General features: G+C 36.2%; 1 protein-coding gene across 2 annotated transcripts; it reads left to right on the top strand.

The window, feature by feature from the left end:
• Window positions 1-4,514: 4,514 nt before the first annotated feature.
• On the top strand, window positions 4,515-10,117 carry LOC137708362 (uncharacterized). Of its 2 annotated transcripts, none has more exons than XM_068447419.1 (7): window positions 4,515-4,944; window positions 5,020-5,095; window positions 5,193-5,323; window positions 5,413-5,483; window positions 5,947-6,028; window positions 9,556-9,648; window positions 9,786-10,117. In XM_068447419.1, the coding sequence occupies exons 1-6, from the start codon at window positions 4,519-4,521 to the stop codon at window positions 9,574-9,576; spliced, it is 807 nt and encodes a 268-aa protein (XP_068303520.1). In that variant the 5' UTR covers window positions 4,515-4,518; the 3' UTR covers window positions 9,577-9,648; window positions 9,786-10,117. The 2 variants fall into 2 exon arrangements, with proteins under 2 accessions (XP_068303520.1, XP_068303519.1); XM_068447418.1 differs by having other exon boundaries at window positions 9,770-10,117.
• The last annotated feature ends 1,036 nt before the right edge of the window (window positions 10,118-11,153 follow it).

Genomic DNA, 11,153 nt, shown 5'->3' with positions numbered 1-11,153 from the left:
ATCAACTTAACTAGAGATTTTGACCGCAACCACGCCATGTTATTATGTAAGAGTTACGAACTTCTTCTTTTCAAATATTTTTTACTTGTATAACGAGTTTGTGAGACAACCCATCAAAAGAAATAAATTTGGACTTATTTTTTAGTATGCACCATGTAAAACTCTAACTTAATCTTATTTTACTCCTTAAATGTCATATTTCTCAACCTTGCAACTTAAAACTCATACTTCTCCGCTTTGCACCTTCAAATTCAATTTTCATTTCACTTTGTCATTTTCCGTCGAGTCTATCAATAATTCTATTTAAAATTTGGCATGGCATGAGTAAGGATCACTTAACTGTTGATATGGTTGTCACATCATTGCTATGTCACTTAATTGTAGAGCCTGAAAAATGTATCACTTTTAGTCTCCTTCAACCTCAATTTTCTTCATGACGTTGGATCACCTAGTCGACATTCAAGATGGAGAAAAGGAGAGACCTCAACCATCATAAGGAGATGGAGAGAAAGGCAAACGTCATATTTAGGTTGAGATTCACTTAAATATTCTAAGTGACGGATTGGATGAAAAATGTCACAACTGTAGGTTCAAGGCATGTGGTGTTGAGGGCTGGGAGCCAGATTCACGCTTCTATCATCACCAATCTGCCATTTTGAACCTTCGACAAATGTTTTTCTTTCGTGCAATGGACTTGTTTATAGCAAAGAAGGCATGTAACCTCTAGAATCTAGATGGTGTAAGTAAATTCTTGCCTTTCAACACTTTAACCCAAAAAGCACTTGGGAGTATCTAAAGTTTCTAGCATTATTTTGCTAGAAGGGCATCATAAATCTTCAAGTTCCCGGAAGCCCATACGCATTGGCACATTATTTTAAATCAAAAGAGAATTCTTAAACAAAAATTAGCACACATCTATAAAAATCATATCCCTTACACAATACCACTTGAAATGAACAACATAACTATCATCTCCATAACCTAACTCTAAAAATGTTTATTTTGATTCACACAAATTACATTTATCACAAAATAGATTAGATCGGGAGGAGAAAGCAAAAAAAAAAAAAAAAAAAAAAAAAAAATCCTAATTAAGATTCAAAGCTATAAATGTTATTTTAAGTGAGATTCAGTTTTAATTGGTCGAATTAGAAATTTCTCATTTGGTTTTGTTTTTGTCCAACTTCTCATTTGGTTTTGTAGTACTACCAACTTTCAATGAACCATTTGGTGGTTCTCACATGAACACTTGATTGGCCAAATCAGCACTTGCCAAAGAGGCATTCACAATTTTTGCCCGAACACTTATAGAAGCTTCCTAACAGTTGTTGAATGTCGTTTTGAAATCTCATACCCAATTTTCACATGTTTTTTCTTAATGTTTTAAAAGGTGACTTAGGTAGTAGCCAGCTAGTCATTACTATAATTAGTTTATAGACATTTAAAAATTTGGATAGAACTCAAATGGGCCTAGGCAGGCTACATATGACTTTTCTTTTGTTGTTTTGTTAAAAAAAAAAATTAGAATTACGACTTTCTTTTCCAGACCAAAAAAAGAAACCTAGACTCTTTATCTCTACGACTGTTTGCGTCTCTACTTGCCATAGTCTCTTTCCTTGCTTTCAATAAATTCTAGTACTTTATAATTTATATAGTCTAACATTTTGTATTTTATGTTTCCAGATTAAAGTATTAGTTTTTTTTTTTAAGTATAAGTGAACACTTACTATATTATATAATAGATTTAATTAAAATAAAAAACCGCATAGGCCTAGACCTTTACTCTATGCCCGACTAACGACTAGAGATTTGTAGAACATTGCTTTGGATTTTTGGTTGGTCAAAGCTTGTTGTAGCATTGCTTTGGATTTTTGGTTGGTCAAAGCTTGTTGTAGCATTGCTTTGGATTTTTGGTTGGTCAAAGCTTGCTGTAGCATTGGGTGAAAAAGAAGAGAGGAAGAAAGTTGGGCATGTGTGGGACCGAATAGTGAAAGAGAAGTTTGCGCGTGAAGCGACGTTATGACTTATGAGTTACATTATGTTTTCTTTCTTTTTTTTCTTGTTTTTTTTTTTTTATCATTCAATGGGTTAAGATTATGTTAAGAGTATCACCAGTGAGGGGTTTTATATAAAACTGGAAAAGTGGTGGATATAGTTTATTTTAGAGTTTCGATGAATCTTTGGGACTTTATGAAAGAATCTCTCTTAATGAGGGGCTATATCTTTCAAGTTCTATATGAGGCTATATATATATATATATATTTATTTATGTAGTAAACTGATTAAGCTATGATTTTTTTTTTTTTTTTTGTGTTAGCTTTTCTTAAGTTGATTTTTGGACGTGGTATCTTAAATTTTTTTTTATGAACTCTTCAACTTAAAAAGTTCAAATTGTGACAAAGTTAGATTTCATCACTTATAAATCCTTCGTTGGATTAGATTCTCTTATCTCAATCTCATCCGTTGAAAGAAACAAACCTCCACTTCCCCCTTTGAAATAATTTGATTTTCACGTATAACACAACAATTTACATAACATCATTTGGTAAATTAATATCATACAATTTTGAAAAAAAATTATTTGAAAATTTCATCCATCAATGCCTATGAACGTTAAATCAATTTGAAATTTTAATTCTTATGGAATTTTAAACAATTATTAATTAGCCAAATTGCAAGAAAAATAAGTAAGAAAAAAGAATTAAAAAATAATAAAAGGAAAGTATAAGTGTATTCACATGGGTTGCTACTTTTTTTTTTGTAGGATCCACTATTTTTTGGGGCTAGATGTAGCCTAATTTTATGCTACCCAAGAAAAGAAGTTGCTAGCCCTAATGGTGGATCTAGCCTCATTTTTCGGCTCATTGGGGATGAAATGTCTTGCTAAGGCTAGAAATGTGGTAGCCTCATGGAGGATAAAGCTCCTACTGGGGATGCTCTAAGAGAAACCATTTGTGGTGCATCAGATTATCGCGAACTAGACTAATTTTAGAGACTCAATTAGACATGCTTAGAATAGACTAAGTTATATGACTTAGTGAAATTGTGGGTACAATATCAGATTAAGAAGCAGAATAATTAACAAACTATAATATTATATAAAATGTTTAATCCATAAATTAATATTTTTTTTATTGATATTATATTTTCTTTTTTCTAAAGAACTCTTCCACCTTCTTTATCTCATATCGAGTAATGCTAGAGAGATTAAATTTATAGACAAAATTAGCAAACCAAATAATGTGTCACCAATAAGAAATAAACATGTTTATCAACACTTGAGTAATAATTAAATCATAAACTTTTTAATCATTTAGTTTACAAAATTTTGTCTACAAATTTAGTCTCTCTAGCATTACTCATTTCAAAAGGGTAGCAGATTGTTTATTCCTTTGTTTCTCCGTCCAACTCTCTCCATCCCATCTCCCTCTTTTTCTTCGATTTTGTGCTAGATCTTTCCTGCAAAACGCAGAATTGAGAATCCTCAATTCCGTTGATTCCAACATAATTTTGAATATTTAAATCTTGTTCTGATCATAGTGCTTTTGATGTTACGACTTCCCCTCAGCCATTGTATCACTGCAGCAGTGCTCATTCGGCGGTTCGATGGATGAAGAAATGATCTGATGTGAAATCTCCAGTGTTCTTGACCTCTAGTATTCCTTCAAGGAGAAGACATGTGAATTGGTCCTAGACGAAGCAAAGCAAAATGGAGTACCAGTTTGATGCTTTTTGAGGGGTCTTGCTAAGACGTCCTAGTGATGGATCTAGTTGAGGCAAGTTCTCCCTTATCCCATTAAACTTAGTCATGTTTGTAACAAACACTAATCTGCGCTAATATGAAATTCAATGCAATCCAATTAAAGTTAATAATAGCAAACAAATGCACCATTTGGAGGATAAATGGTGGCTGACGTCAAATCTACAACGGAGATGTGGTGAAGGCGTTTGGGGGGGGGGGGGGGTTGGTTGTGAGGTTTAGAGAAGGCCCCAAATAAATTCATCATCCTTATTTGACAATATTAGGGAGCGTCATACTTAAATTTTTAGACATTTCAACAAATAGTTAGAAATAAATTTACCCACAATTGAAGACCAATCTAGTTGAGATCTAGTTCCCGATCAGCAGGAAACGGGTGAACCTAAATATTTTGGATAAATGGTTTTAGTTGAGCGAACTTAAAAGTGAGGGGCAAAATGTAAAGTTAAAATGATAAATGTAAAGTTTAACAAAAACTAAAATGTGGGGAACTTAAAAGGGAGGGGCAAAAAGTAAAGTTAAATGATAAATGCATTTAAGGGTAAATGTAAAGTTTAACTAAAATGTGTGTGTACTTGTCCTAAAAAAAAAAAAACTAAAATGTGGGTGTAAATAAATATTCCCTTAAATTAAAAGAAAATCGAAGGCAAGGCCCAAAGGATTGAAAAGAATGCAAGGGCAAGGCCCAAGGTCGGCGCGGTGGCAATACTATAGGCAGTAGGGGTTTTGGAAACGAGGGGAGGAGAGAATTCAGAGAGATGATAATGGAAGTGGCACAGACAGGGTGGAAATTATGGTATTCATATTCATGGGGGTTAAGAGTAGTAGGGGGAGTAGGTGGTGTTTCAAGAAGAAGCAGTGGCAGAGCAGCTGCTGCTGCTGTAACACTAAGAAGAAAGGAAAGCTTCAATAACTGGGCGTGGTCCCAAAAGCATCCACCACCGCCACAATCCTTCTTCTTCGTACGGTGCTGTAAGTATGGAAGTAGCAGCGTCAGTGCTAGTAATAGTAATGGGCCTAATGGCTCCAATGTCGGAAAGGGATATCTGCAATCTACGGACCAAGAGCTGATGAGCCAGTGCCAAATGGACACTTTCAAGACGTCGGGTCCGGGGGGTCAGCACCGTAACAAGCGAGAGTCTGCCGTACGCCTTAAGCATCTCCCCACCGGTATTACTGCGCAGGTGATCCATTGCTCCTCTCTCTCTCTCTCTTCGTAGTCAATTCAATTAATTGGAATTCCATTTCTTATTTCTCAGGCTGCGGAGGACCGATCCCAGCATATGAATCGTGCCTCAGCCTTGGCTCGTCTTCGCACTCTTATAGCACTCAAAGGTGAACAACTTCACTCCATGTCAATATTCTTCTTCTTCTTCTTATTATTTTTAATTATCAAATTGTTATTTTATGGAGTTATTCTATTCTAGTCTAGTCAGGAACACCGTCGATCTCGATGCTTATTCCCCTCCTCGAGAGCTTCTTCAAATTCTTCCCCCAAAGTCTACCATCAGAGGCTCAGATTGTGGTCCCCAAATTGGTCCCAACAATCCTAAGTTCATTTTGGTATGTTAATTCTCTTATATTAAGTCATTCTTTCGACACTATCGTCTACCGCTGTGATCGATCTTATACTAGTCATTCTCCTTTTGCAGGGAATGCAAGCTCTGCTGGATCTCATTTTCACAGTTGACGGTTCTGTCTCGGAGACAGCAAAGTTCCTGGGGTATACCCTTCCCAATATTCTCTACACTTTCTCTATAATTAATAATTATGCTCATTATCCATATTCTCTTCTTACAATCCTTTTCCAGTTGGCTCCATCTTAGATTGACTAGCCTGTTTGTATGGAGACACCATGTACATGCACCAAGGCAACAGTAGTGGTTTCAAAGTACAGCCTAAATAAGTTATCATTAACAGCAAAAATTCCCACTCTTCTTTTACAATAATAATAAATAAAAAAACTACCATTTTCCAGTTCGAATTAACTTCCACTGGTGACAGGAACGACCAGCAACAATAAGGGATAAAATAGGATAGACGGGAAGATGATTCTGTCTGATGATTCACTTACTTACAAATGGAAAGTTTTTGTTTATTTTGTGCAAACATCAGGGCCCTGAAAAAAGTTCATTATGTCTAAACATAATTCTTCTGTTTGATAGCTTACTTGCTAAATAATGCAGGTTGAGCACAGGTGCTCTGTCGCGGTTAATACTCTCGAATGATTCTTTCCGACTAGCAGTCAATGAACTAAGGTTTTCCAAGGTAATACTACTAATTTTCACTACAGGAAATATCACTTCATCTTCATATTTTAGCTTTTGACTTCTGGATAACAACTTATTCCTGCTATTATTTGGTAACTAGATGCTTTCTGTAATGCCATTTGGGTTTTGAAGGGTCAGACACATGTATCCTTAACCTTGCTTTCAGCTAGGCTATGTCCTGTGGCAAACCCACAACCTTTAGGTCACAATGAATCAACCGAAGCTTGCAATGGAGCAGTGGGCTACAAGAAGTTAATGAAACTTTGATGTTACGTTCCATGCATGATATTGTTTAGGGCCAAGATTAATAGTAAAATTAATTTAACAATGAAAAGTCATAAGAAACTACAAACACCCATAACGCACCAGAAAATTCAGAGTAGGAAACTAGAGTAATACAAGCAGATTTTTGTACCCACAGTATGTCCCTTCGCGAATTTTAGAAACTAGGTAGTTTTAAATTGCTTCGACTCCTGTAGTTTAGGGTTGGTTCAACTCCAATGCGAGTAATAATTCCTGTAGAGTGTTGTGCAAATGGTTGGTACGAGATGAGAGGGGTAAGGAAATATAGAACCTGTTTTTAGAAGAAGAAATGAACTGGATTCACTCCAGGGGCTTAACACCCAAGCTTGGCTTCACACCAAATTCCTTTCGCAGGAAAGAGATCAGAGTATTTCTGAAACTGAATTTTATTTATAAACTTAATTGCTTTGCCTAAAGGCACTTACATATATTTATAGTCCAGATAACTCTTAATGGCAAAAGGATTTTCGACTCCTATAAAACTCTAGATGCATTAACTTATTAATTTCTAGAAAGCTGCCTAACAAAGGCTTGGAGAGTAACTCCAAGGTCCATTGAAACTGAAATGAATGCACCCTCTATTTTTCTGGAACATTTAGAACCATAAAAGACAATAGTTTGACTCCTGGAATATTCCAAAAGAAACAACTGTAGGAAACATTGATCCAGCCACAAAGCGAAGGCAGAGCTTTGTGGCCTCTTCCTCCATCTCTCTCGGTGAAAAACCTTAAATGATTTAGCACTGATGTCCTCATTAATTTTATTTCGGTGCCGTTTCTGTTGACCAAAATCTTTTCCATATCAGGTTAGTGGGCTATTTTTCCTACTTCTAACTTTCTAAGCAATCTAAAAGGTAAGATAACAATATGAAACCATTTGGCCCGTTTCTCCTTCTCCTTTGCGGGGACCAAGATTCTTCAGGGACTAAGAGTAGTCAGTTGCATAGCATCCTTGTATAACTTTCTAGCCAAAAGTCAGATGTTATGATCATTGGCTTTCTCAGTTGAGGGGCACCATTTTGTTTTCCTGTACACCAGGCAACCATTGTTCCAGGATTTTCTTTCCGGCTTTGTTCCTTTCCTTGCTTGTACTTGCATCAGCCATAACGCATGGTACTTGCACCAACAAATTATGTTTGCTTCTACAGTTGAAATCAGTATGGTTTGGATTCTAGGAAAGTGAAATAACAGAAATGAAATTTATACATTAAGAGATGAAAAAACAAAAGTTTTGAAGGGTAAAAATTGTGGAAGATATAAAATTATGCTTGCCAGAGATTCAGATTGGTAGTAATAGTAGGAATTTTAGGGCTGTTTGAAGGGCTAAAGGTTCTAGAGAAGACCTGGGTTCTAGTTGCTTTATTGTTGTAAGAAAGAAGTGTATTTTCAGGCTTTGCCACTCCAAAGAGATAAGAGAAGTAGGGGCTCTTTTAGTCTAGAATAGAGTGGCGTGGTAATAATTACCCCCACAAACACCTTCCTCACCCCAAACACACACATGCATGCACGCACACACACACGCACGCGCGCGCGCACACACACACAGACCATACAGAGGTATCCTAACCACACGTTCCTTTGGTAAACAAATGCTCATATTTTTCTTGTCTGAGCCTGCATTCTTTATGTAATGTATCTTATGTGTACTTTATAGAACATTTGCTTTCCTGTTAGGACAAGAACACTGAATATGGTGGCCACCTAGTAAACGCAGAAGTTAAAAACTAAGTACTCAGTTTATAGTTTAGGCGACTAATATAACCATGGATTCCATATGAAAATCATATTTGTGTGATCTTGCGTGTGGGCCAAAGATGAAAGTTGCATAAACTATACTTTATGTTGCATGTGACATAAAATTCATTTCTTTTATCCTAAGATTCGCTTTCCTGACTCAAGTTTGTAATAGTACAAATGAGTGCTGACACCCAAAATAGTCGAACATGTTCATAAAAGCAGAACTTGGGGATTCAAATAGGCCTTTGTGAATAAAATTGCTCTGGAAATTCTGATAAGAGGTGAAAGCCAATTTTCAGTTGACAAGGTGCGTCTTACAAGATGCGTCTGCCTGAAACCTTATTTTTTATATACAAAATAGGAAAACCCAGGAACACAATATATTTAAAATAACAGATGAGTACAAACTGAAACTACAAAAAAGGAAATGCAGAAGAATAGGAATTCACTTACAATTGAAGCTAATTTAACCATAAACATTAAAAGATATTTTGTATTCAAACAACCTAGCCCACCCCTAAATGATGGATGAAAGTCTTAGAGCTGCAAAGCCGTGAAAAAGGTTGAGGGAAAACTTGAAATCTGGGATTAACTATGAACAAGGAGGTGGCACCACGCAGGAAGAGCTGGGGGAGTGATAATTGTAAACGAAGTTAGTTAGCTGAATTTTAAGAGGGTCGGGTAGTAGAATGAAAAGACTATATTATTTGGTTTGAGGTCGGAGCTGATCTAATTGTTTTGAAATAGACAGAAAACTGTAGATTCATAGGAAGTTAATAAGCAGTATTTGGGGTAGAAGATACAAAGATTGGGTGTCAATACAGCATGTGGGAGTACCATTGAACACCTGAACTACCAATGTTTAGGAATCAATTGGAGGAGTTATTTTTCTCTTTTTACAAATCGAGGGGAGAAATAAGTCTGATTGGTGGCTGTCTGGAATCTATGCCTCTTACAAAGCTAGGGAGAGGGTACAATTAAAATATTATTGACTAACTAATTAAAAATTAACTGGATGGTTAGTTATATCCATTCAATTAGATAGGGCTATTAATTAAATGTTAAACTAGTAGTACTTTAATTGATAGATTGCCCCTTTCGTTTTTTCAGTTTTGATTCAGAGGTTGCCTACCGTAAGCGCATATCATAATAATGAAATATGAATAAAAGCTTATATTTTGTAATATTGAGTTGAGCACATGTTAAACTGGGTTCATGCGTAGGAATACCCAATGATTAGTTAGAGCATGTGATGGTAATGGCTTTTTTTTATTTTTTATTGTTTTGGAAGAGACAGTAGTGGCTTAATAGACCCATGATTTTATCATTTGCGAAGTAAGGGTTAGAATACCCTTCTCACTTCTCAGCAACTTTTTCTTGAAATAATTTAAGGAGGTCTCTTTTAAATGCATCTAGCAAATTATCTGGATTTTAAAAAATTTGGTGCCAGTAATACAGATGTTGAAATTTTCTCTGACGTGTGCAGGGTATGAAGCCTCTCAAGTAGAATTTGTCTGCTGGGAATTACTTGTTTCAACTTTCAAGTGCTAATGTTTGCTTTCTCTTTTCCTTTTTTGAGGTAATTGTTCAAGTACTAATGACTTTGGATGTCACTTTTCTTTTAAAACCTACTCTCCTCTTGACTTTTATCAACCTGCCTTCCAATAGCTTACTTTTGCATGACAATTCTTATTTGTCAGATACTGGTATATGCAGTTTATGCACAGACATTGTTTCGAGGCTAAAAGGATGAATGCGCTCTCAGCTTGTATTCTTCGACACAGCAAAGCTAGAAGAAAAGGCTTAGATTCTTCGACACAGCAAAACTAGAAGAAAAGGCTTGTCGGTTCATTTGGTTGGACGGTTGGACCATTGCGTCTAATTGCCATCGTTCAATGTGTCTTTCAAAAGAATAAACTAATCATAGGGTTGGGCTTACTGTTGCTCTTCAAATTAAGTTTTGGAGTTCTTAATATTTTCGATGAACTTTGTGTGTTTGAGATTGTACACTCACTTTAGGCTATGTTTGGACGAGAGATTTTTTCAAATCTTAAGGGATTGAGGCCAAGTTAGTAAAGAATGGACTACAAAACGTTAGACGTAAGGGATTGAAAATGCTCTGCAGATGTTTGTACTAGGACTTGGAATTATGTTTCGTTTATCAAAGTCTATTAGGAATTCTCTACCCATTTTCGTTAGAATCGAAACACATCATGCGTCGTGCACGTGGGCCTTGTAGAATATAGTCGATTACAACTTGTGGGATAGGGCTTTATGGAACTAAAAGATATGCTTTTGGCATTAAATGTCTGTTCGGTTTATAGTTTATCTCTTTCGGAATCAATGCACACAGTTTTAGTGGCGTCATTGATCTGTTAATGTCACATGTTTAAAACTACCACAACTATCTAATTGACGTTTTCCATATGTCGTCATTGGTTCCATGAGGTATCGTTTCGTATGTAGACGGGACGAGACGAGACGGAATGAAACGGAACGGGACGGGACGGGATGGAACGGAACGGAGCGGGAGCAAAGATGCCCTCGGATGGAAACAAGGAGGAAGAAGAAGGAGACGGAGACGGAGAGGTTATAATTTTGTGTTCCACGGATGTGGAACGAGTTGTTCCAGGAGGGTGAGGTGGAACGAAAATTCACCCAAAACTCGTCCCGTGGAATAGCTCGTTCCACCCGTTTTAGGCGCACCAAACGTGGGACGGAACGCCTTGTCTCACTCTGTTCCGTCCCGTCCCACGTACCAAACGGTACCTACGTCTCTTTAAATGTGACATTTCATTAATATCATCTAAATATCATATTTAGAAAATTCATTCGATTTGAAAACTGTTTTACATCCATGTCTATTGAACAAACCAATGATTATAGTAATTCATACAGATGACTAAATAATCTTGAGATCGAATGAATTTTTCTAAGATGATAGTTAGATGATGATAAAGGGAATGAATAACTATGATTATAATATTTCCAAACCTTTAAGGAAAGGGAACTTCATTTATTTTTTCAAAACAGTGGGATTAGTTGTGGATTTACCCCACATCGAACTTTATAATTATCTTTGTA

This window comes from Pyrus communis, chromosome 11 (genome assembly GCF_963583255.1).
Source record: "Pyrus communis chromosome 11, drPyrComm1.1, whole genome shotgun sequence".
Taxonomy (NCBI): domain Eukaryota; kingdom Viridiplantae; phylum Streptophyta; class Magnoliopsida; order Rosales; family Rosaceae; genus Pyrus; species Pyrus communis.
This window is presented reverse-complemented; position numbering and strand designations above follow the sequence as displayed.